The sequence below is a fragment of the Arvicanthis niloticus genome, chromosome 3 (genome assembly GCF_011762505.2).
Source record: "Arvicanthis niloticus isolate mArvNil1 chromosome 3, mArvNil1.pat.X, whole genome shotgun sequence".
NCBI lineage: Eukaryota > Metazoa > Chordata > Mammalia > Rodentia > Muridae > Arvicanthis > Arvicanthis niloticus.
The window spans coordinates 109,721,017-109,748,464 of NC_047660.1; the positions used below are offsets into that span (position 1 = coordinate 109,721,017).

At 51.2% G+C, this 27,448-nt stretch overlaps 1 protein-coding gene across 19 annotated transcripts in view; it reads left to right on the plus strand.

Annotated features, from left to right (window-relative positions):
- Window positions 1-27,448, plus strand: part of Tns1 (tensin 1) — a 213,342-nt gene that overhangs the window by 76,653 nt on the left and 109,241 nt on the right. The window contains exon 1 of one of the 19 annotated variants that reach the window (XM_076931700.1): window positions 9,299-9,466. The exons of 17 other annotated variants lie outside the window; for them this stretch is intronic. Coding sequence is in view for 1 of the 2 variants with exons in the window: in XM_076931694.1 (XP_076787809.1) it covers window positions 15,547-15,579 (33 nt within the window). In the remaining variant the exon portion in view is untranslated. Of the gene's footprint in view, window positions 1-9,298; window positions 9,467-15,511; window positions 15,580-27,448 lie in introns of those variants that run through there. One more of the 19 variants, XM_076931694.1, reaches the window with a different exon arrangement.

Sequence of the window (27,448 nt, forward strand, 5' to 3'; positions counted from 1 at the left end):
TAGAGCACTGGGGTGTGGGAAGATGCAGAGAGTAAGAGAGGGGATGCTTAGTCTGGGCTGCAGCTCTTCTTGGAGACAGTGTGCATGTGTTTGCTTAGGTGTGGTTTCTTGTGAAGCTTTGTTGGGATTTTGTTCTGTAGAAGAGAACAAGGATTTCAGGAGGCACCTGAACCCCATGGTTTGTACCCATGGGAGCCACAGTGGGTAGACAGGATGGGCTCGAATGCTGTTTGATCTTCTGATGGACCAAGGAAGGTCCTGCAGTGGACAGGATATGCACCAGCTAGTCAGTCCCCGAGGTCCCTGCTACTTGGATAGTGTTGCCCGGTCTCATTATGTAGCCTAGCTTGGCTTCGGATCCATGATCCTCCTCTCCTAGCCTCCCTTGGACAGCTGGTTACTGTCATGCCCAGGGCTCTTAGAGCCATTGAGGGGCTTAGAACGAATGAGTAGACATGAAGTCAGACATCTGAAAAGCACTTGGTACAGTTGATCATTCATTAACAGGGTTAAAGATATAGATGATAGATAGACAGATACATGGATAAATGATGCATAGATGATAGATAGACAGATACATGGATAAATGATGCATAGATGATAGATAGACAGACACATGGATAAATGATACGTAGGTAGACAGATGATAGATAGATAGATAGATAGATAGATAGATAGATAGATAGATAGATAAAGTCATGGTCCCAGGGTAAGGGAGTCTGTGAAAGGGGAGGACTGTTTCACCCTAGACCCTGTACTCAGTGCTTAGAGCACTTGAATAATCTGCCTGGAGTCACACAGCCCCTAAATAGGTAGATAGGCTTTAGAAGAAGTTCATGCAATATTCAAGCCTGGGCTCTGCCCTTCAGTGCCAGGCCAGGGCCAGGTTTCCTTGAATCTCTCATGTCAGGAGGGCTGACATCCTAGTTCAAGGTGGAGGAAAGTAACTACTTGTTCTGTGTAGGGTTGACCCAAACACAGTGCCCAGGAAGGAAATCTCCAACTCTTCCCCAGCCCTAAAAGTGAGATCTTACTAAAAACCTGTAGCAGCTTTGGACAGCCAGCTTGGAGCAAGGTCTTGAGTAGGACCCTGGAGGGATGAGGGTCACGTTGAGACAGGAAGGGTAGGATGAGGGGAAGAGGTTAATGCATGGCGGTGAGAAGAGTGAAGGCTATGAAAGCCACCAGAGAAGAACTGGGAGAAAGCAGAGGAAGGAGGAGGAGAAGGAGGAGGAAGAGGAGGAAGAGGAGGGAGTTACCCAGGGCTTGGGCTGGTGCCAGTGGGTAACTTCAGACTTTGGATGAAGGTGTCCGGCTGGGGCTAATTTCCACAGGGCTACTGAGGGGGGGACCAGTGGAAGCCCTGAAGGTGAGAGGCCAGTTGGTTAATGCAATGGCTTACTTGGGACAGCATGTCCCAGCCAAGTGTCCAGCCACCATCTGGACCACTTCGCCTCCCTTCTGCCCTCCAGCCAGCCTGGCTAAAGGTCAGCTTGTGGTATGACCAGCATAGTCCCCAGAGGCCACTGCCCACAGGCCTGGCCATGTTACAAGATTGTCCCCTTCGTGGTAGCTGCTCTTGGCTTTTTCTGCCTCTTGGCAGTCAGTGGGGACTGGGACTGGGTTCAGGGTCCCAGGGTTTCACAGGTATTGGGCAGAGACAGGAGGTGGTGGGAGATGAAGACCCACCTCACTTTCCCAAGGCCATCTTCACACATTTGATTATGTGCCTTCATCTTTGTCATCTAAAATTAAAGAGTGGTCCTTGTGTTCCTATCGGGGGATATTTATTAGAGTCACTGATGTCCTTTGGATATGCTTTGGTGTAAGGCATAAAGGAGAACCTGACATTTCTGCTGGTGTCTGATTAACATGGAGTAATATGGAACTGTCATCTCCTTGGATCTAAACTCTGTATTTCTATGGATGCACTCAGAAGTACTGGTATCTTGAGGATAGTCATATCTTACTGTTAACAAAACTGAACTTCTCCTTACCTTAAATCATTGAATTTTCCTGGAATGAGTTGTTATTAGTGTTTGTTATTAATCTGGGGCCATTGTTGAGGACAAGTAGCCCAAGAGAAAAGTTCTGTTTCTAGTTCTGACACACTTATAAAGTCAGTTTGGTGTGTTCGCTCCTCTCTCGCCCCACCTCCTTCTGCATCCCTCCCTCCCACACCTCAGCCTCATTACTGATAAGTATGTTGAACAAGCCAGGGCAGAGGACAGAGCCCTTTGGCAAGTCAGAAAGTTGACATTGATCTATTAATCAGCACCCCTTTGCTGGCTAGGAATCCACTGGGCTCTCCATCTCCAAGAATGTCACCATGATTCCGCCAACACCTTTCAGAGACTGGGAACCTCAGCCCATGTCATCTGGGTTTCTTAGACTACAGGGCTAAGGGTGGTGTGGTGTGTGAGGGTGGGACTCTTAGGCTCCCTGGAAGGACTCAGATTCAGGCAAGAGACTGCTAGAAAGGAAGGGAAGGAGGGGGAGGGGATGCCCATGACAGAATCCTGCCCTAGAGATAGGGAGGCCCCTGGGGACCTCCCAGCTTTAAAGCTGAGTTTTACAGGGGAGTCCAGGGTTTTTTGTGCTTTACCTTCTGCCAAGGACTAATATCTCCTTGGAAATGTGCTCCCAAGAACATCCAGGGGGGCTTGGTGGCCGTCGGGAGGTTGGGTAAGGAGGCTGTAGCTGGGAGGCACCAAGTCTTCATTTACTCTGGGTCCTGAAACTGATGGATCCGACTTCTTTTCCTGGCAGAAAACTGAGGCAGGCTTAAGGGAGGGACACCCATGTGTGTACTGGGGAAGAACAGTAGGCAGACTGCTTCCCACTGTATCTCCTGCCCATGCTGTCTGTCACCAGAGACTAGGAAAGCATCTGTGCCCCACCCCCACACTCCAAGTGTATTTCTGTGGTTCCTGTCAGCAATGAAAATATATGTAAATAAGATGCAAATACAGCTGGGTACTGGCTCTAAGGGACCCATAAGTGAAAATTCAGGATCTGGAAGGGAAGAAGAAAAGGACTTTTGGAGACAGTGATACAGATGTGGCTTCAGGGGTTACCTCTGAAGGAGCCCTGGCAAGCGCTCTCTCAGGGGAGACACTGATGACAGCCTCCTGGAGGACAGTCCGGAGTTATTCTTAGCTGCAGAGGGAGGGGCACAGCTCAAATGCGCAGACAGTGACTGATGCAGAGGGTGATCCTGGGGTCTGGCTTGCAGCCAGTCGAGCTTTTCTTTTCGTAAGTCAGAGCCCAGAGTAGTCCCTTGCCCCCTGTCCCTTGAGGGAAGAAGAGCTATACCCAAGTGTGCCCTCCTCCCTGGGACCTGCATGTCCATCTTTGCCCTCTCAGAGATGGAGGAGAGAGTAGGGTGCAGGTGCTAGAATGGGTGACTTCCTCATCGTGGGAAGAGTTGGGAGGTGCTCTTCCTATAGGAGCATTTGATCTTACCCTGAGGGTGTTGGGGGGGGGAGGAGGGGTCACAGGCCAGGTAACCTTCAGCGTTTCCAGTTGTGCTCTGTGGTGACAGGGCTACGCTCAGCTGTTGGCTGATTCTACAGAAGGGCTGTGAACTCAGGTCTCTAGCCAGACAGGATCCTCGCCACTTCCCAGATCTTCCTGGAGCGTTCAGAGAAATTCATAGTGTGTATGTGGGGTCGCTAGATGCCGGTTAAAGCGCAGTGGAGAAACATATGCAGACAGTTCTGGATTGACCCACCGATGATCTGGCTGTGAAGCTGGTACACTGCATCCAACACACTAGGTCTTGACCCATCTGTGTCCTATCTCTGTCCTTACGATTTCTTTGCTTCTTGTGTCTTTTGTGCCCTCTTGTCCCATCTTCTTCCAATGGAAATGCCTGTTCCAGCACCTGGTCTGACATAGACCATTCATCTCTCCCTGCCCTTCTCAATGGCTTTTCTGTTGCTCCGCCCGCTCTGTTCCTTTTCTCCTCTGGCTCTCCGTGACCGACTCTTTGTACCCTCTCTCAGCTCCCAGCTTCCCTGCCATATCTTTCTATGGCCCCTCTTCAGCTGACAAGCAAGCCATGGGTCCTGCTAGGTGCCAGGCACTGCCAGCTCCCTTCTGGGGTCTGGTCTCCTTATTGTCATTGTCACCCTGTCTCCTGCGTGCACACTTAGCCTCTTGCTCTCCCTACCCCCAACTCCACAGGGCTCCAACACTGGTTATTATTCAGTTTTATGAGAAACCTCCAGGCCTGCCCCTGAATGGACTGACCACAACTGGAACCAGATGTGCGATTCAGGCTTGAGGATACGAGGGAGGGAGGGAGGGAGGAAAGGGCACGGCTGGCTTGAAGGGGGCTGGGAAACCCTGGGAACCCTGGGAACCAGGGCATGGAGGAGGGGAGGCAGGGAAGACCTAGGCAGTTTGGAGAAGCAATGGTGGAGGAAGGTTAAGAAGGGAGCAGTAGACTTTTTCAGAAACTGCCTTTACTGCGGGATGGCTCCTGGGAATTAGGAAGAAAGCCAGCTTTTCCTCACAAGTTCTCCAGCTCCTCTGGTATGGTTTCTAGGGACTCTGAGTTCGAGGTTCTACCCAGACAAGGAAGCATGCAGGCTGGAGAAGAAGGGTCTCTGCCGGGCAGAGGTAGCGAGAGAAACCTCCACAGCCTCAGAGGATAACCGGAGGACAGGCATTTCAGAGGGGCCTTTATGCTGCTGCAGACCTGGGGGAGGGCAGGAGGTGTCTGGGAGCCTCCGTGTATCAATGTGATGTTTCCTGTATCCGTACAGACTTGGTTTTTCTGCGATTATGCAGCTTTAGAGATAGCCGTTTGCCTAGTTCTTTTGTTGAGTGCTGTGCAGCTCTTAGATGTTTCAAGTGTCCCCTTTACCCGCTTATTAGCCAACCGTCCATCAGGCCATCCCCTCATAATTCACTCACTCCTTCACATTCACTGAGAGCATACCATGCTCGAGATGGGCGCTGGATAGAGTGGAGAACGTGCTGGGGTTAGTGAGTGACCTAGGCACAGGAGTGTCCATGCTGGGAGGCACAAGAACGGTGGTCTTAGATGGCCTGTGTGTGCTGGAGTCCCTGCCAATCACCTTCCCCATCTGCAGACCCATTGCTGCCTATTAGGTTGCATTCACCGCTGATCCAGCTGCTCCCTGAAGGCCTTGGCATGTCATCTTCCTCCCACCTCACTGCTGTCACCCCAGGTGCCCCTTTCCTAATAAAGGTTTGAAAGTAATTCCTATAATTAGGCAGGGCCAGATGACAGAAAGAGAGAGCGATCAGGAAGGTCAGGGCTTAATCACCTCCCTGTCCCCAAAGAGGGTCCTGCTCAGAATTCAGAATGGCAAGATTCCTAAACCGGTGACCATAGAAATTACAGCGAAGGGGCAGGTAGCTCAGTTGACTGAGCGCTCCCTGGCTCACCTCACCTACTATGTGTGAAGGCTTGCGTGGGTTTGGTCACCAGCACTGCATAAACCATACATGGGGGTGCTCACCTGGAATTCCAGCATTCAAGATGCAGAGAAAGAAGGATCAGAAATATTGACAACCATCCCTGGCTACATAGCAAGTTCGAAGCCAGCTTGTGTGTATGAGACCCTGTCTTCACAAACAAGCAGCCTGCAAAAGAAACTGCACTAGAGATCACAAGAAGGGTCCCCTGGAGCTGCTAAAGTTTCGTATCGCTGCCTAGCTTCCAGCTAGAAGTAAGGGGTCCTGTCATGGAGTTCCTGCCGCAGCCATGCTGTTGACGGAGGAGAAGGCGGGAAGCCCAATTGTGTTTGAGTACGGATAGGGAAAAAGAGAAATGGTTGAGGAAGGTATAGAAGTCAAGGTGAAAGATGGGGGGGGGGTGAGAGAGAGGGGGGAGGAGACAGAGAAAGAGAGAGAGAGAACTGGGACTGTTACTCAGAGCTCCTGGAACTGTCTGAGGGAGAGCTGGGAGCGCCAGGGACTGATGTCATTTGAGAGACTCTCATGTGGGTATAGAGAAGGAGACAGGAGCTCTTGGGACCTGAAAGTATGAGTAGGAGGGCTTCCATGTTTTTAGTATGCTACTTAGGAACAGGGGAGATGAGAGCTGGAATTAGCATGGGATCTCCTAACTCCTAAACTGGACATGGCAGCCCAAATCCAGAGGGGACCCTGGGCTCCTGCTGGCAGGAGAATAGGAATTAGACTGGCTGAGGCAATCCAGGGTCACCTTTGACCCAGAGTGAAGGCAGTGAGTAGGAGACTTGGTATGAAACTGGTGAGGAGGATTCAGCCAGTGTCCCCATAGAGTTTATCATTTTCCTGGTTTGTCATCCCTGGGCAATATATATATGATGAATTGAGGCTATTGTCAAGGTTGTGGGTTTGACGAGCTTGGAGGTGTGAGAACTTCAACTCTGTCTGGGCATTGTGGGGAGGTTCTTCTCTGGAGGAAAGAGGAGAGGGTATAGGGGAGGGGTGATGTCACCTTTCTCTGCCCTTCCCATATAAGTTCTTGAGGAGGCAACCTCTTCTCATCCTTTCCCAAAAGGTTTTATTGTTACTGGGGTATTGATGGGCCTTGCGGCTCTGACTTCAGGTGCTTTGAAGCCTTGTCCCTCCCTTTGCCCCTACCCTGCCCCTGCCGCTGCCTTTCTGCTCCTGGTATGAACTGAAGCAGGGTGGGGTAGGTGGGTGGGTGGGATTTGGCTGAGTAAATGGAAACAAGTCCTTTGGAGGTAAACATCAGAGGACGCTGAGGCTCAGGGTTGGAGGTGCCTAGCTTACACGGGAAGGTGTGAACCTTTCACGTACACCTTGGAGGGCTTGGGATCAGGGTTTCTTACTGACATTGCCTGCCCTGCTTGGTCTCTGACAGGTCATGCCACTTAACCCCTCTCAGGCTCTTGTCCTCAGCTGTGATAATGGGGTGGATGAAGGTAGAGTGTTCTTCAAGTGTCTGGCATGCAGTGGGTGTGTGACAAATGGCTCTCCCCTTCTGTCCTGGTTTCATTTCTGTTATTGGGAAAAATATCCTAACAAAAATCAACCTAGGGGAGAGAGAGGAGGTCACCGCTGGGGCTTGGGGTTGGGGATCAATGTGAGCTCTGGCTGGGGAGGAATCAAGGCGGGAACTTCGAACAGCTGGTCACATCATATCCATAGTCAAGAGCAGAGAGAAACAAATGCATGTTCTTGCTTGCCTGCTTGCCTGTGCTTGCCTCCATCGATCTCTTCGTTCTTATGCAGTTCAGGACCTCCTGTTTAGGGAATGGTGTTGCTCACAGTAAGCGGGGTCTTCCCACAACAGTGAGCTTAATTAGGACAATCTCCCACAGATTTCTTTATAATTTGCTCGCAGGCCAACCCAATGTAGACAGTCCCTCGCTGAGAGTCTCTTCAGGTGATTGATTCTGGGTTGTGTCAAATTGACAACTAAAGCTGACTGTCACTTGGGTCAGGGTCAGGGTCAGGCTCAGGCTCAGGGTCGGGGTCAGGATCAAGGACAGAGACAGGAGGATCTCTGTGAGTTTAAGGCCAGCCTGGTTTATATAGCAAGTTCCAGCCAGGGCAACACAGTGGGGCAATAAATAAATAAATAAATAAATAAAATAAAAAAATAAAATAACTGTAGCGTTTTCAGGAGGCTGCTGTCTGCTTGTCATGTACACAGTGATCCAAACTTTTCATGTGCCCTCTCCTTCACTATTTTTAGTATAAACACATTTTATAGGTACAGAACATTTTACGGATTGTTTGGTGGGCTCTTGAGATTCAGCAAAAAGCTTGGTATATAATTAGCTCTCTAAACTGGTGGGTTCTTCTCCCCAGAGTCCATAGCTGCTGATTGAAAATGTTTGGAAAGAAACTTGTCACTGACCTGAACAAGTACAGACTTCATATTACTGCCATTCTTTTTTTTTCTTTTCTTTCTTTCTTTCTTTCTTTTTTTCCAGAGACAGGGTTTCTCTGTGTAGTCCTGGCTGTCCTGGAACTCACTCTGTAGACCAGGGTGCTCTCGAACTCAGAAATCCGCCTGCCTCTGCCTCCCAAGTGCTGGGATTAAAGGCGTGCGCCACCACTGCCATTCTTCCTGAGCAGCTCAGCACAACTGCCCGTAACAGAGAGTGTTTATACAGTCTAAGGTTTTACAAGTATTCTACAGGGGATCCAAAGCAGATGGATGTGGCTCAGGTGGAACAGAGCTTGCCTAGCATGTAGGAGGTCATGGGTTCAATCCCCAGCACCATGTAAAACCAGGCACCGCGGCTCATGCTTGTAATACCAGCACTTGGAAGGTGGAGGCAAGGATTTGAAGAACAAGGTCATACTTGGTTACATGGCTACTCCAGCCCGGCTGAGATCCTATCTGTCCATCAATCACACAGGATCCTGTGCATAAGTTTTATGCAAACACTCTGTCCTTTCACTCAAGTGATCTGATTAGCCACAGGTTTGGTGTCCTCAGGGGATGTGAAAACAACACAGGTATAATTGATGTATGACATGTCCATCATCCTTTTTTTTTTTTTTTTTGGATGCATTTTAAAGAGAGTGGAAGCATTTTTTTTTTTTTTTTTTTTTTTTTTTTTTTTTTTTTTTTTTTTTTTTTAGATTTATTTATTTTTATTTATACGAGTACACTGCAGCTGTCTTCAGGCACACACCAGAAGAGGGCATCGGAGGTTGTGAGCCACCATATGGTTGCTGGGGAATTGAACTCAGAACCTCTGGAAGAGCAGTTAGTACTCTTAACTGCCGGGCCATCTCTCCAGCCCGGAAGCATGTTTTTTATGAACCGGAACCCCACTCCAATGACTTTTGAATATAGGATCACATATGTCCTAACTCACTCCTGGAGATGGGAAAAAGCAGGGATTATCACATCACATTTGACAGTCAAGGAGAAAGTTCACAAGGGAGATGGTTGGAATTGGTACCCAAGTATGTTGGAATTGCAGCTTGTTTTTCTATATACCACCACCACCACCACCACCACCACCACCACCACCACCACCACCACCACCACCACCACCACCATCACCACCACCACCACTCCCCCCTGCAACTTTGTGGCAATGGCTTCACAGCTATATCTTTCCTATGGGCTCCTCAACATCATGATTCTTGTCTGTCCCTTCCCACCTCTGTCCCCCAGGAAGCTGCTGGACAGCTAGCCTGCCCAGGTGCAGTGGTGTGGGCCTGGTGGTGTGCACAGTTTGTGCAGCCGAGCGTAGCAGGGGTTAAAGGAGGCGGCGGTGGGGGGCGACGCTCTGACTCCGGGAAGGAGGCGGTGCCCCAGGCCGCCCGCCCGGGAGGGAGCCGGCAGCGCCCTGGGCGCGCTCACTCGCTCCTAGCCGCGGCCTTGGGACCTGGCTCGGCTACCTCTGCCCTATTGGGCCAGCTCACTCACCGCTTCTCCACCAGCCCAGCCGCTGGCCCTGCCACTGCCCACTGCCCTGGCCTGCCATCCAGTGGCTCCTCGTTTGGAAAGGTGAGCGGGTGCGGTCTGGGAGTGTATGAATGTGCAGGGGTGCAGAGATGCAGCTTAGTGGTCGGCATGCACTGATGTCTGGTCAACCTCAGATCCTGAACTTGGGGAAGGTGAGGTCAGTCCCTCTCCTGCCACACTTCTAGACTAAGCTAGCCCCTCGGGAGCCAACTTGTCAGCCCTGCTGCTGTCAGATGTTCCCGAAGTCGGCCAGGGATGTCTGGGGCGCGGCTGCCCCTGCAAGCGCTGAGCCAGCTCCAGGAAGAGTTTTGTGTTCTGCTAAGTTGCTGGTATTAGCAAGGCTTTATACAACTGGGAGCAGGGAGGGACCGCTGACTACTAGAGGCAAAGAGATAGAGGAGAGGGTCTCTTCTGCTCACTTCTTGCCCATTTCAGGGTCCAGGAGGTGGAAGACTGTGGGAAGGCATGAGTCTTCCCTGCCAGTGGCTGGAACTTCTTTGGGATACCTTTCTCTCTTTGGGGGCTCTCTCTCTCTCTGCCCCGAAGATCTGTATGATACTGCCAGGGAGGTGCTGGCCGCAGGGGGTTAAAGTAAAAAAAGCTCAAACATCATTTTTCTCCCATCTATATGGACCCCATGCCCCCTTTCAATGGGCACAGCCTGGCATGTGTGTCCCTTGCCCCTCCCCCAGCCAGTAGGCTCATTCCTTCCTCACCCCTCTGGGCAGAAATGTCTAATCCAGGCGGTTAATGAACACACAGGGTCCCCCTACACTGGTCCCCTGCCTGTGCTATCCCTTACGAGGCTTGGAGAAGCCTCCCAGATCTAACCTCAACCAGGGCCAGTATTGCCAGCCTACATGTTTTTAGGCTGTCCCCTGTCCCAGTACAGGAAACTGACAGTGGTGTTGGGGGTCAGGCAGAGAAGCCTGCTGGGCTCTTGGGCTGGTCTCTCAGCAGGGGTGGGGGATAGGTTAGAGGACAGGATGGGTACTGGCTGGAGAAGTTTCCAGAATCATGAAGTCAGGAAGGCAGTTGTGTGAACAGATGGGACAGCTAGAAAGTAGGGTTCTAATGTTTGGGGACAGGGGCTTCTCTCTTAGAAGCCCTTCAGTGTGGCCTAGCAGAGGTAGGGTAGGAGGTGGGAGGGAGGGCCCTTTCCCCTTCCTGAGGCTGCCTGGAGGTGGGGCGGGGACCATTGTGGCTCAGACTTGGCTTCCAGTGCCTCCTGCCCTTGCCAGCTAGCGGCAGCCCTTGTATCCTAGACCCCAGCTCTTCCCCAAGTCTCAAAGCTTACTGCAGCCCAAGGATCTTTAGTCACAACCCATGTGGCCCAAAGCAGGGTGGGAGAGCCCTCCATGGCACCAACACTGGGTTCTCAACATAGTCAATGGAGAAGTTGAGAAGAGAGGTTGGTTGGGTGAAGGTGGATGAGTGGTGAGGAGTTGGGGAGGATTTTGATCTGAGGATCCTTGGATAGTTTAGGAGATAGTCTAAGGACCTTCCCTAGTCCTGGCCTTGAACCTCTGGTTCTTTTTTCCTAGCCTTCACCCCATACTTCTCTTAGAGCCCAGGAGGAGTGGACTGAGAGGAGGTACCTGGGAGACCTAGAAGCCTAATGGGCTGAGAGGCTGCTGTTCTGAGAGCACCCAGCATTGCTAGACTGCATTCAGGGAGCAAGGGGGAATCCCAGATGATGGAGATTTGACTTGGAAGAGTAAGGGTTTGATCAGGGGCTTCTGGGAGTTCTTGCTGGTCATGGGGGGGGGGGCTTTGGTGTAAGGTAATGAGTGACCTGTCCCAAGGGACGGTTCAGACAAGCTGGACACTGTGGAAGGATTCCTGTGCTGAGATGTGGTAAGAAAGATGACCTTTAAGGTCTCTGGGGATGTTGAGGTCCTGGGAGTCTTAGAGTTGGGGAATTCTCTGGCTCTAGAATAGGGGATTGGAATGGGGGGTCAGGACTGTGGCTTCAGGCTTGGGGCGTGGGTAGGGACTCACCCTCCCTGCCTGCACTGGGGAATAGAGAGTGCTTGCATGTGCCTCTCCCTGGCACCCATAGCTGACTGGCCACTAGGTCTACCCCAGCTGCTTCCTGTGCTGCTGTTGTGAAGTGCTTCCTCTTGGCCACTCTGCTTGGCTCTGTGGTTAACTCCTGGAAGGCTGGATGGACCCTACAGCCCTATGACACAGGGTCAAGGAGAGGGGATGGCATGTGCCACAGGTCTTTAGTATCTGAGGACAAGGAGTGGTTTCCAAGTTGGGCATTCTGAAACCCTGCCCTGTGTAGACAGAGTAACCTTCTTCACTTTTGGAGATCGTGAGCAGAGATGCCAGAATCTGAGATTCAGAAGCCAGGGGAGGCCTCAGTTTCCCTCTTTACAAATACTTTATGGTTGTCAAGGCTTCACCAAGTGGCTTGTGTAATAACCAGTATGTTGGGGTAATGTTGGAGGTAGGGAACAAGCCAAGGGCATTTGTTGTTCTCTCTGGAGGGGTAAGGAGAGGAATGGGTGACCTCCTGTGGCCTCCTCAAACCTGTTTTTTCTGGGAAGGAGGAGCAGTGGGGGTTGACACTTCTCCAGACTCAGTGCTGGGGGTGGCCTCCCTTGGGGTTTAGGACTCTCCTTGGGCTCTACCCTTTCTAGCTCAGCCTGCCCAACCCAGCTTGCCTCTCCCCACAGCCAATTCTATGGATGTTTGTGGCCCCTTTGCTCCTGAGGTTCTGCACGAAGCCAGCTTGCCTCCAATCATGGCAGTGCCTCTCACCCTTCTGGCTTCCTCTGAAGATGAAGTTCTCATTATCTAACTTATATCCCTTGTTTACAGCCAGGAGGGACTCAGTGATGGGGAAGCAGGAAGGAATGTGAGGGCTGAGTGGAGCCATACACTGAGCTGCGGGTCCGTTTGTCTCTCACTTAAGTTTCCTTGACCCTAGAAAGGGAAACTGAGGTTTTGGGATGGAGGATAGAGTTTTGTCAGATGACAGGCCAAGCCCTGGCCCCCCACCCCCCAACAACCAAACAAATCAGAAAAGAGCATGAGTGTGGGGGAGGGAGAAGGTTGTTTTTAGACACTGGGGAGGGACAGGCCTCCACTTTGTCCCCAGCATTATCCCCCGAGGCCTCTGGCTTCATGGCTCCCTGGTTGGCTGGCTTTTAGCTTTCCAGAGCTATTAGGCATGTAGAGGTGTGGGCATAAGCCAGCTGGGAAAGGAATGGTGGGGGTGGTGGGGATGCCAGTCTCATACATAGCCCATGCTGCCTCAATGGACGCCCTGTGCTGGCAGCTGGAGGCTGTTAGGGTGGCTGGTTCTCTGCTTAGGCTGTGGCTCTTGGCCATCTCCCTTCTTGTCCTCATCTTGGTTTCTCTGGAGGAGTTGGAACTGTGATGATAGGGGACAGGGTGAGTCCCCGGCCCTTCCTCCTGCAGGGCTTGCTAGGCTGTGTGTTCCCTGCCTTTTTAGGGCTTTGAGCTTCAGCTCAGGCCAGAGCACCAGGCAGGCCAGGGACTGGTGCAGAAGGGTGGATCCAGGGATCCGACCAGATGAGGGCCACAGGAGGGCTTCTGTGAGCTCACCACTCTCTGCCATCGGAAGCTTCTCCAGGGACCGTTCTAGCCCTCTGGAGTGAATGTGGGCCTCATCAGCGGCAAATGTTCTTCGCTATCATCAGTCTGCTTGTCATCTGGCTGCACTGGTGCTCCCTGGCTGTTCAATGTGAGGCTTTTGGTGCCAACTGAGGCTGGAGGACTGAGGTTTGGGACAGGCCTGATGAAGAGCTGTAAGCCTAGAATGCTGCCTTTCCTCCAAAGTAGAGAGCAAGACAGAGGGGGGGCAGGAGGCGGCAGCCAGTCTGCTGGAGACTTACCTATGGCAGCCGTTTCTATCTACTAACTGTGTGCTCTCAGCAAGTGACTAGGTCTCGCCTCAGTTTCCCCTCTAAAATGGGACAGTAAGTAGTATTTGCCTCATGGCATGGACACAGAGGTTAAATGAATTCGTTGGTTTAAAGTGCTTTGATGTATGAGGTGTGGATCAGCTGGTAGCATGCTTGCAGGGCGCACACAAAACTCTGGGCTCTTTCCCCAGAGTAAACTGTGTAAATTGGGCATGCTGGTAGACACCTGTGATACCAACACTGAGGAGGTAGAGGCCACAGATCAGGAGTTCGAGATCATCTATGACTGTAAAGTAAGTTCAAGCTTAGCTTGGGATACACAAAAGCCTGTCTCAAAAGCAAACAAACAAACATCCAAAACAAAAAAAGCCAAAGGTAAGCGTTGCTAGTGGTTGTCATTCATCCCAGAGCCTGCCTCTCGATAGAGAGTGTAGGCAGGAGTTCACGGGCTTCCTTTAGGGGCTGCTAATATCAGGGCAGTGTTTGCCTTCCCTGACTTTGCCTCTGTCTGCAGTTAGGAGGCAGGCCTGGAGTTGAGGGGACCTCAGGCTTGTCTCCCCAGGGAGCTGGAGCAGTTATGTGTTTATGTAGGACTCTGAGAAAGTTGCCATCCCAAGTCCCTCTAGGATCCCTTCCCACCCTTCAGACAGCCACTGCCTGCATTAGAACCCCCCAGGCCTGGCAAGGGCCTGGCCTGCCTACCTCCAAACAGGCTACCCTTGACTTTGGCTATAGGGATGGCATTTATGTTTTAGAGTGGCATTCCCAGGTATCCACTGAACTGGTTTAGACCCTCCAGGGCTCCTTGAAGTCGTAACTGGCATTTCTCTCTACAATCTAATTCATTCCCTTGTTGGTAAGGGGTGGGGACAACCACCCCAGCCCTTCCTGTGTGTACATAAGAGCTGAGAGCTTTGAAGACTGCTCAGTAGGTCTCCTGGCCACACTCCATTCCCTCTCAGGCCTCTACTTTTTTGGGGGTCCATGGTTTTCTAGTGTCTCTGACATTCCTCCACCAAGGATCAGCCTCTTAGCCTGCTCTTTTTCCCAGAGATCCCCACCCAGGAGGCTGAGGTTGTTCTGGGTCAGGGGTGAGCACTGTTTCCGGACCCCTGGCCCGCCCAGTTGCAGCTGCAGAAAGCATTAAAGATTCTTTTGAAGGAAGTATGTTGTAGTCTGATCATGATGACCGCTGGGAGGACTCTCTCTGGCCTCCCTCCTCAGCCTGGCTCCCCTCTGGCCTTCTAGACCATTGACACTTGGGAGATGAGAAGTGGCCTCACCTTGAACACATCCTCCAGAAGGCCAGGCAATCAGCTGGCCCAGAGCCACTCTTCAGGGAGTGGGGTGAGGTTCAGTGCTGGGCTTGGTGCTAGCAAGGGACAGGGCTATGGCTGAGGCTCAGGGGAAGTACAAAAGGGTCTCCACCCTGGGGGCCCCCTGACCCAAAGCAGTGCAGGCAGGAGTGGTACTCTTCTTACCAGCAGATCTCAGGCTGGCCTGGTTCTCCCTTCCTCACGGCCGAGTCCCTTCCCTCTCTGGGCCTCAGTATCCTCACTTAGCAGTCAAAAGTTTGGGAAAGGTTTGGGGAAGTGTAGAGCTGGAGGCCACTAAAGTGAATCTGCCAGTGGGGGTGTGGAGCTCCTTGGGTCCCTGGCTGTGAAACTTCACCTTGGGTTGACCTTGCTTCCCTCCCGCCCCGCCCCCACCTCTGGCAGTGGCTGGCAGGAAGTCCTGCCTGATTAGGGCCCTAATCACCGGCTGAGACTCCCAGATTCAGAGCTGGTGAAGCAGAGAGGGGCTGGGCTTAGGAGGGGGAGTATGAGACCAGGGCCCTGGCTGCCTGCCTGCCATCTGGGTCTGGAGGAGATGGGCTGCTGGCTTTGGCTCCCTGGGTCTCGCAATGCCAGTGAGCCTGTAAAGGAGGCCAGGAGCCAGGGCCAATCCAGCTGGGCCTGGGGGCCATTCTGATTTCACATTAACAGCCTTTTAGGGCATCCACTCTGTGCCAGGCAGGGTGCCAGATATGGGGCTGGAAAGGCCAGCGAGACACCTTCTAGTTGGAGACAAAGGGGAGTAGACAGCTCTTCTACAAAATGCAGGAGGGATGGGAAGCAGGAAGCTGGTTCCATGAGCTGGTGGAGTAGCTGAGGCCTCTGGGAGGAAGAGTCTTTTGAGATGGGTTTTGAAGGTTGAGAAGGAGTTTTACAGAGGCACTTGTCCATGTATGGATGGCATGTATGGACAGGCATGCATGTAAGGATGGGTAATGTAATGACTCTCTGTCTTTCTGCTACTTATACCCCGTGTGACATTGGCCTGGCTTCAGTGTCCCACTGAGTCTGTAAGATGAGGTCCACATTCCAGCATTGCCTTGTGTGCTGTGGGGGAGTTAAAACAAGTTCTCTGTGCAAAGTGCATGGTACAGTAAATGCTGTTTAACGAGGGAACCTGTGACAAAGAGTGGCTTTGGGGAGAGCCCAGAGGCCTTGCTTGGGTGGCAAGGGTGAGAAATCTGGGCTAAGTCAAAGCTGGGAGTAGCAGAGGGATTTTTACCTAGGAGAGACAGGATGAGGTTTTTATGTAGGAAGGGGTTGGACAGGGGATGAGTGCCATCCAGGACCTGTGTTCCTGGAGTCCAGCACCTGTGTCCTTAAGCCCTAGGACTGGGAAGTCTTCTTGGTGTTACTGTGCCCCCTCTCCCATCCCCCGAACTGTCCTCCTGTGCTCTGAGACCAGAGCCTGCTGGCTGTCCGATCCCTCCCTACACAAGGCTTCTTAATAAGTCGTGATGGTGGAGGTGGATTGAGGGGCAGGCAGCTCACATGGCTAAGGTGTCAAGAGGCTTTTTTAGGGGGCATTTTTTACTGTGGGTCCAAGAACACAGTAGACCCACTGTGTGTTGAATGAATGAATGAATGCATGAATGGTCAAGGGTATCCCTTAGTCTGGAGGAGCCTGTCTGGAAGTCAACAGTGCCCAGTCTGACTTTAAGTGGCTGGTGAGTGTGGGGACAGGGGCAGTCTGTTTAAAGCCAGGAGGAATGTTGAGCATCTCAAAGGCCCAGTGCCAGCACATTGAAAGTGCTCAGGTACTGTATGTTGAGGGAGGAGAGGGAATCTCAGCAACCTTTGATTCTTGGAATGAGGGTTATCATAAGGTGGTGTGGCCTTGGGGTTAAGTCATGGGCTTTGCAGACCCACTGTGCAGGTTTGAATCCCGACTCTACTTCTGACAGGCAGTGAAACTAGGACCCCTTACTCAGCCTACCAGCGCTTTCCTGTGTTATCTGTGCTGTGAACGTGGAAATAGAAAAGTGGGGCTAGCCTGCTCCACACTTTAGAACCTTTGCCACTGTGGCTGCTGCTGTTACCGATGCTGGGGGAGGAAGCAGGTCAGGAGACGGAGGGAGTGTGCAAGCGTCTTCTGCCTGGGGCTGCAGCTGCCTAGATGGGAGAACACAAGAGATGGATGGATTCTTCCGAAGGCTTGACTACTCCTTGGACCACCACACATGTGGCAGCTGCTACCTCTGAGCTCTGTGGCTGAGCTGAATATGGGAGTAGAGGAGCCTGGTGATTAGGGGTGAGGTGGGGTGGGAATGAAGGAGGAGAGGTGAACAGGAGGGAGGTAAGACTCTTGGAATTCCCCAGATGGAACCCCAAGAATTCCACCCCTTGTCTTGTGCCAGAGGGTCTGGTCTTCAGCCTGTAACTAGAGGTCCTGGCTCTGTCTCCTGCTTCTGGTTCTAGCTTGAACCCCAGTTCTCTTAGTGACTGGCCTGGCTACAGCATCTCTAGCCTTTTTCTTCTCTTCCTGAGTTGCTACCCACTTATTGTGAGGGCTACAGCAGCTCTGTGACAAGGAGAGAGTAGATTTGGGGAGACTGTCCGTATTTGAGTCAGGGGAGCTGTTGCTGAGTGTTGTGGAACTCAGGGTGTCCGGAGTGGGGGTCAGGCAGATGCCTACTTTGACACTGTGTAGCTTTGGGCAGTTGACTGTCCTTTTCTGGGCATCAGCACCCTCACCTGTGGAATGAGAAGCTGGGCTTAGCAGAGTTCACTTTTCCAGCCACGGAGCTTTCTGTGTGTAGGCTCCTGTTCTTGTGCCTGGGAAGATCTGCCTTGTTGAGATCAGACTCCCAAGTATCTTCCACCATCTGCTGGGATGCTGGCAAAGATGCTGGGAAGCTCCCTTCTGGGTTGGGCTGTTCTGTGTCTGGGGACAGTGACCATTCCTCTAGGCATCTGTTTCTTGGAACAGAGCAGAGGGAAGCAGCTGTTACTGGGAGCAGGCCAGAGTCTGGTGTGTCCCTGTGACTCAGGTGGGGATGCTCTGGCCAGAGGGAGGGGAGCCATGAATCTTTTGGCCTCTCCATGGTCACTCTCAGGGAAAGAGTGGGAGGCTCAACTTGCCAGGGTGAATGCCAAGGCAAAGTGAGTAACTTGTGAGTAACAGTTTAGTGTCTCTAGGGCAGGTGGCCCTTAGACATGGGACTGGAGTGTTGGAATGCACCTCAGAGGTTGCTGAATCACAATCGCTGAACCCAACCTCCCAACCCCTTCTTTTGAGTAGAAGAAGGTCCTGTCTGTGTCCAAGCCTTGGCCACACCCCCTCTTTATTTCCTCTGATTCCATCTGTATTAGTTTCACCCACTGTCTGGGCTATCACCCCTTTCCTGGTCAGTAGCTGAATCTAACTTGAAGTGGACTTGCTAAAGGGCACTGAGTGTACAGTCTGGCATTTCTGTATTTGTGTCTTGCCCCTCCCAGACGTGCAACCTTGGACAACTCACTCTTTTTCAGTTTGGGTAGCTTCCTGTGGGAAAAGGGGAATCACTTGAATCTCTGGTGGCTTAAAAAAGAATCACGTGTCCAGTAGATCCACGTACTGTAATAGCTGTTTTGATGTCTGCAAGCTTTGGAGACTATTTACCTTCTCTTAGCCTCACCCTGCTGGTTCTGACACTTCCAGTCCTGTGTGTGTGTGTGTGTGTGTGTGTGTGTGTGTGTGTGTGTGTGCAAGTGCATGAGTATGAACATTCTCCCTTCTGTGCTTCTAGGATAGGCAGGGCTCAGGCAGCCATCAAGTTCAAGTGCAAGGGTCATCTGCTACTGCCTCAGGCATCAGTAGAGGGCCTGGTTCCTCTAGGTCTTGGGTGTGCAGAGACCTGATGGTGCTTTAAGGACCCTCAGATTCCAGTTCGCTTTCATCTACTTCTTTCCCACATCTGGCTTCTCGTTGCACTTGGCTCTGGCTCCTCAGTGCTCTGGGTCATACAGGCAGCTGGATATGTTGGCAGTGCCTTCATGAGTCTGTTCTGGGGTGAGGCCAGAGGGCTAGGGAGTGACTTTGCATCTGGCAAAGTAATGTGGTGTGTGTGCTGGGTGTGGAGTGTGTATTGCCTAGGGCAGTGAGAGCTGTGTGTGGTCACTGCTGTGCTGTCTGGGTGTCTCTGGGTCATGAAATCTCTATCTGATAGGCACTTTCTCTCCTCCTCTCTAACCTGCCTGCTGTCTGAGCCAGTGAGAGGCAGGTCTGTTGCTGCCGTCCTCTCCTTGCCTCCCTGTCCGTGTGCATCCCTGAGCTTTTCCCAGGAACAAGGAAACATGACTGGAGTGGATATGCGTCACACAGAGCCAAACAATGCTAGTTACAGCCAGGCTTGCTCTGGCCTTGGGGCTGGCCCTGCTTCAAATCTCTGTTGCTGGCTAATTGGGAGCAAGAAGGGTTTCCTGCCTCTTGCCACAGATGGTCTTAAAGGAGACTCGTGAGGTTGGGCTGCCCTGCCCTAGGGACCTCCTGCTTCTGGGGCTCTGGGCCATCCATTGTGTACCACTGTCCCTGCCGTCCGTGGGTCAGACATTTCTGCAGAAATGATTTTCAGATAACTGAAGCCTATGCTACATAAGGAGTGGACATCTTAAGAGAGGCCAGGGTTTTGATGGGGATTGCCATTGGATAGTTGTTTTTGATTGACAGGTAGCTGGGATCTTTGAATGCTTATTTATTTTTACTTTAATGTGTATGACTGTTTCTTCTATATGTGTATATGTGCATGTGTACGTGCCTGGTGCCTGAGGAGGCCAGAAGAGGGTATCAGATATCCTAGAACTGGAGTTAGAAAATGGCTGTGAGCCATCACATGGGAACTGGATTCAGGTTTTCTGCAAGAGTGGTAAGTATGTTTGACCACTGAGCAATCCTTCCAGCCTAGATGAGAATCTTCACAATGTACTCCTTTTTCTATCCTGCAGATTCTAGGTTTCTTCCATAAAAGGGGGCTGGCCATGGGGTTTACATCACAGGGTGGGGCTGGGGATCAGTGAGCAGAGTGAGTCATTAGAGAGTGTTGAGGCACATAGAACTGTTGCTTTGTGTACCAGGCATTCCTACAGAGGAAAGCTCAGTCGACTTCATCTTGACACTTTGCAGGATGGGTAAGGCGTGTGCGCCACAACTGAGCGACACCCTTAGCCTGATCACAATCTTGTTAACAATTCCCAGCCAGTCTGCAAAGCAGTTCCCAGCAGTCTCTTTTCCCTGTGAGGATGCTGAGAGTGAGGGAGTTGAAGGATGTCCGAGCCTGCACTGGGCTTGCAGTTCATCCAGCCCCTTGCATATTAGTTGGACACTTGTGGCCTCTTGGAGGTGTCCAGGAATTTGGAAAGGGCATCAACACACAGAAGGTGTTGTGACCCTGTGGAGCAGAATCTGCTCCCAACTGATGGCTTTGGTTTAGTGCTGAGCTATTTAGAGTTGTGAACAGGACAAGATGGCTCTTAAATGGTCCAAGGGTCATGAAGTTCATAGACAGACATTGAGGCTGTGGAATTTCCCCTGACGAACACGAGGCTGGCTTTACTTTCATCCTGCTTTGGCAAGCTTTAACTTCTTTAAAAAGAGAAGTAGCTAGACATTGGGAAGGACTTCCTGTCAGTCCCATTAGGCACGGAGATAGGCTATTTAGGGAGTCCAGAGAACCAACAGAAATGTAAGGCATTTCTTCAAATTTGAGATGAGCCTTTTGACGTTTCTGTGTTGCTGGAGTTACGGTCATCCCCAGGATGGAAGGCTGCAGTAAAATGTGTGTAGCATTTCTCCCTCTCCAAGGCTGTCATCCTGGGTCTGGATGACAGGGCTTGGCTGACACAGTGCTTGCCTAGCATGTAAGATGTGATGGCTTTCAACTTCTGAAATACCTAGAACTCGGCAGAGTGGTGCACAGCTGTAATCTCGGGCAGATGGTGCACTGATGCAGACGGCCGTTCGGAAGTTCAAGGCCATTCTCTGATAAGCAAAACAAAACCAACCTGTCATCTGGCTGGTGTATCAAGGACTTTGTAGAAGTTGGGAAACAGGGTGGAACTCGTACTTCCCGGGGAACCCTGCAGCTGTACATGGGGAGAGGTCTGCATGCCATTGGACTGCACTGCAGCAGAAGGCATGGCTTAGGAGACAAGGGGCTGAGGAGGCCCCCGTGGGACCTTCTCCACAGTGCCTGACTCAACCCAATGGCTGTCTCCCCTCCCCCAGCCTTCCCTGACACATCCCTGTGACAGCTGATCCAGCCCTTAGCAACCCTCGAGACCTCTGGCTCTGTGGATTTTCCCATTGCTCTTAATCCACCCCCCCCCCCATGCATCCTTCCTGCCCTCTTGTTCAAATATGGTTTAAGGTCAAATATTTTTATTCTCTAAAGTTCGTGTGTAGGGACAGACACCCTCAGAGGGGAGTGCGGGGTGAGGAAGGCCGCCTCCTTCTGGGTGTAACCTTGGGAAAAACAGATGGACAGTCATCCTAGAGCAAGAACGGCCTCTTCGAACTTCCACTGTCGCAGTTCCGGGCAGATTTATAAGTCTGTTTACATGCCTGTCTCCTCCTGAGGCCACAACTTCCGTCCAGGGCTGGGGCCCGTTCTCTTCCCCCTCTTGCTCCTCAGCTGGGAGCTCAGTCACCATGGCCTGAGTGGCTGCTTGGGTCTGTTTCTTGGGCCTGTCACTTCCTCTGCTCTCCCCCCATCCCCCGCCCTTTACCAAACTTTGACCAAGTCCATAGCCTGTCCCTGGACCAGCTTCTAGGAACTTCCTGGAAGTCATCTGGGTGCCATGGGCTGTGCCGCCTGCCCCCTGCAACAAATGCCTAGCCCCAGAAGGATTGGGGCTTTCCTGTTCTCTGTATTTCAGAGACTGCTTGGAAGTGGGTTCAGCTCTTGCACTAGGGCACTAGGGCAGACCTGGCTCCTGCATCAGGTGTCAGATTTCCCAGATGCCTACTGGGCTATACCTTTGTACAAGTTCTGTGAGCCTTTACAATGGAGCTACCTCACCAGCATGCTCAGTACTTTTTATTCTGAGACAGCAACACAGCCTTGAAACTTCAGTCCTTGAGCCCCAGTCTCCCACATAGCTGGGATTCCAGGCCTGTGCTAACAGGCCTGCCTTTGCCATGACTCCTTTAAGTACCCCCTTCTGTCCCCTTTAAGTACCCTCTTCACACTGTCTTCTGTCCCCTTTCAGAGCCTTCTCACCTCAGGTGCAGCTGCCTCTTTCAGGAAGTCCTCCTGGCTGCCAGCCCCTCCGCCCCACTCTTACCCTCTTGCTCTCTCATTGGCTTTGGAGCTATCAGGCTACTGCAGGGACCTGGGCATTTGCTTCAGGGGAGCACTGCTGGCTACACATTGCTCAGCCCAGTTTGCTGTCTCCTCCCTATCCTCAGAAGCATGGCCTCCGTGGAAGGCTCCTGTGGTCCTTACTGGGCATAATGGAGTCAGTCTTGAGGTGTCCTGGGGCAGAGCTATGCTTCCATGCTTGTTCTTTGCTGGTATGTGATCTTAGGCTGCAGATGTGGCTTCTCGATGCCACGCTTTTCCTTGTCTGTGAAATGGGCTAAGAAGCTCTCCAACAGAGGGTAGAATTTGGGATAAATGGGAAGGAAATGGCATAGGGATTTGGAGGGAAGGTTGAGAAGTGGGCCTGCAGGAGTGATCCCACAGGTCCCCATAGACGGTGGCAGCTGTATTGGGACATTTAGGCTGGATCCTTGCACTCAAGATGGTAAGGCCTTTAGGCTGAGGAGTAACATGGCTCAGGCACAGTTTAGAAATGGTTTCCTGGTTGCCAAGAAGATGCCAAAGGCAAGAGAGGAGGTCTTGGGACGGGTTAATGTCACTATGTCATTGACTAAGGGCACTGCAGTGGTGGCTTGGGAGTGGGACTGCCAGGCTTGGGGAATAAGGGATAGGAGGAGAAGAAGGGGATATACAGATTTTGGCTTGAACCATGTTGTGTGGCTGAGAGGAGGATGACAGTGGCTGTTGTCAAGCCCAGCCATGCTCTCTGCTCTGTACCCTTTGCCCATCCCATGTTTCCTGGCTATTGTCTGCCTCTTGCTCTTATAACCCTGGGTCTTGAGCTCCGGGCATGTGCTCAGTAGGTGCTCAGAGCTCAGATTCTATTGCTCCCAGATTCAGTTGCACCCCAGTGGGTAACCTTGCTCTTTTCCTGGGTTCCCCAACTGTGGGGATCAGCAAGCATGGCCACTGTGTTGGCTCTGTGGGGTTTTGGAGTTGGGCTCCCTAGGTACAACCTATAGAGTCTATGGGGCAGTGGTTCACAACCTGTGGGGCACCGGTCACTTTGGGGTCATATATCAGGTATTTCCATTACATTTCATAACAGTAGCAAACTTAAAGTTATGAAGTAGCAATAAAATCATTTTATGGTTGGGGGTCACCATAACATGAGTGACAACGAAGGATCACACTGCACTAGAAAGGTTGAGAAACACTGCTATCAGGTATTAATTCCAGTTGCCATTGTGTGCCGTCTTCCAGGCTAGCTCTGAAGGCAGTCAGCTTCAGTGATGAGGCCTGCTTGATCATAGCTGAGTCTGCTCCCCTACTCCTTACTGTTTGGGGACCTTCTGACCGAGGGTTGCTCTGAATGCTGCATTCCATGGTTCCCGGAGGCTCGAGCTCACCAGTCATCTTCTCCTACAGACAGGCTGTTTGATGAGTGGCTGTGTTGTGTTTGGTGTGAGAGCCACTCCTGTATGTGGGGATGGTGGGATCTGCCAGAACAGTGATTTTCCTGCCTAAACAGCCCATCTGACAACTGTGTAGGACCCAGCAGTGGGCCAGGCAGACAATGACAGGTGCCACAGAAGAGGACCCAAGCCAAGGAGGAACTTGGGGATATAGTGAGGTAGTGCTGGGAGTTTTGGAGTCCTAGGTACTGTGTTCTGAGTTAGTGATCTGAGACAGCACTGGCTCCTGTCTTCTTCAAGGTCTGAGTCTATTCTGGGTTGTGTTTATAGGAAGAGCAGGACCCTCCAAGTCTCTGTCATCACTAGAGCTAAGGGATCCAGGGCAGGGGCCATCCTTCTGGCTCAAGGTGTCCCTGGGAGCAGGCCTCTTCTTGCCTCCTAGCAAGAAGGAACTCTGCACACTTCCTTTCCTGGTCATAGTTGAACTCTATATAAGGGAAGGAAAGAGCCTTGCAACTGGCTGGGAACTAGAGAGGAACAGTCCCTGCAGGGTTTGTACATACCCAGAGGACGTGGAGCCAGGGAAGTTCCTACCTGCTCCCCAACACCTCTCCTGCCTAGGGTATGATGCTCATCTTGGGAGGCTAGTGACTGTGATCCCTGCTGGCACTCTTCAAACAGTCTTGTCTTTCCTCTGGGCCTCAACCCCATGGTCTTCGCATCTTTCAGGCACCCACAAGTCCCAAGGACACCTAGGCTTCCAGGACAACACAGGGTGACTTATCTGGGGTCTTTGATTGTCCCAGTGCATTGATGATATGAACCCACAGATGGGGCACCATTTAGTTGTTTCCTCAGTTGTAGGCACAGACACTTGTTTTTTTTTTTTTTTTCCTCTGGGGCCACCATGTTGGGACACTTGGTGACCAGAACTAAGATGCTGGCTGCCTCTTGGTACAAAAGGTGACTGAAGGGTGGTGGATGATGTCTCTGCTTGGGAATGGAAGGTGTAGAGAGGCTAGGCTGGAAGCTCTGGACTAGAGTGTTTTGTAGGCCCCTAGATTTTTGGGGGTACCCAATGTTTCCCTAGCCCTCAGCTTTAGGGTCCTCCTTTTCCCTTCCATTTCTTTTCCTGGTTGCTCTTGGTATGGTTACTACACCACCATGCTTGCCCTAAGTTCTCTCCTCTTCCATTCTTCCTGCCCCTGCTCCAGTCTTCTCTGCATGGAGCGTAGCTTCTGATGGTCCTTCCTCTACTCAAGAGGCTCCTCAGTGCCAGCAGCCAAGTCTGTCCTCTGTTCTTGGCCATTCATAGTTGCCCATGGCCAAGCACGGAAAGAGTGATGTATTGGCCCCTCCCTTTTCCTCCCCTCCCTTTGCCAGTTCATCTTCCTCTCTCCAAGCCTGGGTTCCAGCTAAAGGGGAGCCTGTTAGCTCCTCCAATAAGCCACTCATCCCTACCTCCACGTCTCTCACAAATATTAGTTCCACCTAAATAGCCTTTTCCTATCTTCCCTTTCAAAACAAACCTCACTTCTAAAGTGAGATCAGGCTAAGCTGCACACTGGAAGTGGCCTGCATGCTTCCCTTCTGTGGGAGTAGGGGTGAAGGGCAGAGCAGAGCAGAGCAGAGCAGAGCAGAGCAGAGCAGAGCAGAGCAGAGCAGAGCAGAGCAGAGCAGAGGAGTCTGACACATAGCAGAGGGACTGACGTGAAACCTCTGTGCCTGGCTCACTATCCCTTCTTGGGATGTCCACACTGTCTCAGGGTCTGCAGCCCCAGCATGCTTACCTCAGTGTGATCCTCATCCAGCCATGGGGCAGAGAACAGGCAGGGAAGGGAGGTGTTTGAGGCAGCCTGAAGCAGGCGACAGTTGGTTGGGAAGTGGCCTGAGACCCTGGGAGATAATGTACTGATGCTCACCTTGCTGGGGATGGGGTGGGGGAAAGAGAGACCGTATGTTAGACTAGAGCTTGATGTGCAGAAACTTAGGTGCTCTCCTGGCCATTGCTGCCCTGCTACTGTTGCCTGATGTTTGACTTCAAGCAAGTAGCTTAACTTCTGTGAGCCTTATTTACTTTAAAAACTGGTCTGGAAGTGAAAATAGGAATGGCTGTAAAGTGCCCAACCCAGTGACACACAGTAGGTGCTTTATAAACCCCACTGTCCCTGTGTTACATGTACCATTTGGTGTCATTGATGTGGGTATCTAGACATGTTGGACAGTAGTGTGAGTCACCATTAACAGTTCTCTGGAAGTGACCCAAGTGGGTCTGTAAACTAGTGAACAGATCCATTCAGGGTGGTAGAGCACACAGTGGGACAGCTTTTGCCTTGAACCTCAGTGGATCTTAGAAATGTGGATTTGAGGTCATAAAATTAGCTCTTATGGCTTCCAGGCTGGGGTCTGCAATCAGGATTAGCACAGCAGTTGTCTCCTGTGGCCTGGCTCCTTGGTACATGGGCACCACCTTCACCTTGTGTCCTCATGGAGTCTCCCTCCTTGATATCCCTCCTGGATATCTTCCTGTAAGGACAATAGGCTCTACTGAGTCAAGACTCACCTCAGTAGACTTACTGAGTTACCTCTTGAGGACCTTGCTACTGGGCACATTTCAAGGGTCTGGTTTGGATTTCCACATGCCAACTTGGGTGCTATTATTCAGCTATAACATGAGGTGGAATCAGCCCAGACACAAAAAAGGCAAGCATGTGATTGGCCTTTCAAAACACAGATGTCCTGATTTTTGTCAATATCTCACTAAACACAGTGTCATCCTACATAGGTTGGGTACATGGTCCCTGGGACTGCCCTCTGTCCTGTAGTTATGAACTCCAGGGTGTCTTTGTGCTCCTGACCAACTGTCTATCAAATGGAGATTCATATGGCCCTGCTTTGGGCACCATCAGTTTGCGGTAGTGGCCTGACCAGTAGACTTGGGAGGCATGGTTTGTGGTGTATCAGGAAGAATTTGATGAAGGATTCAGGTGATGAGGTATACAGGGTGAGCAGTTGGGGAGTGAGGGCTGTGCTTCTCTCCAGGAATGTAAGCACCACCCCCCAAGCCTATCCTTTGGGGTTTGCATGAGACCTTTGTTGTGGTTCTGATTGTTTACAATCTGGGTGACAAACCCAGGAAGGCCTTTGTGAATATTCTTCTTGGCCTCTCTGGGCATCAGTCTTTTTTTTTTTTTTTTTTTTTTTTTTTTTTTTTTTTTTTTTTTTTTTTTTTTTGTAATGAATAGGGTTCTGTGTCCTACTGAGGTGTGAGGGAAGGGTTAGATGTTCTGTGGCCAGCTCCAGGATAGAAGGTCCTGGAAGGTAAGAGTTTGTGTGGCCTGCCTTGGTGGCATAGTAATCTTGCTTCCTGGGATCTGCCTTGGAAAAGGACTTTAATAGTGGGAATAGTGGTAACCTCCTCCCTGCCCCTGCCCCCTATGTATCTATCATCAGGTCACAGAGGTCTCTGGGATAGGCAGCAGAAATTGAGATGTTATGGGGTGAGGAGGGGAAGCAGGGACTCATTATTCAGTGGAGGTGGTGTGTTAGATAATAAAAAAGTTCTGGGAGTGGGTAGTAGACAGTATGTCATTCTAGTTATACTCAAATCCACCTATTTGTATATTTAGAAATGCTTAAATAATAAGTTTTTATTTAAAAACTTAAAAATTCTTCTTTTTCTTCCTCATCCTCTTCCTCTTTTTCTTCCTCTTCTGCATCAGCATCATCATGGTACAAGAGGTACTGAATCCAGCATCTTGCATATTCCAGTCAAGAGTTCTACCACTGAGCCACATCTCTAGCCCCTAAGAGGGAACTTTTTATGTTATATATATTTTGCTACAATAGGAAGGGAGAGGAGCAATGAGACAGCTCAGAGGGTAAAGACTCTCACTGACAAACACCAGGGTTCTATCTCCAGGACTCATATGGTGGAAGGGGAAAACTGACTCCTCTGACCTTTGTACATATGCTGTGATACAGATGTGCCCAACACATACACACAAACATATTCTCTCTCTCTCTCTCTCTCTCTCTCTCTCTCTCTCTCTCTCTCTCACACACACACACACACACACACACACACTTATAAAATTATTTCTATTAGAGAAAGGTGGTGGTGGTTCTTGAGTCAAGT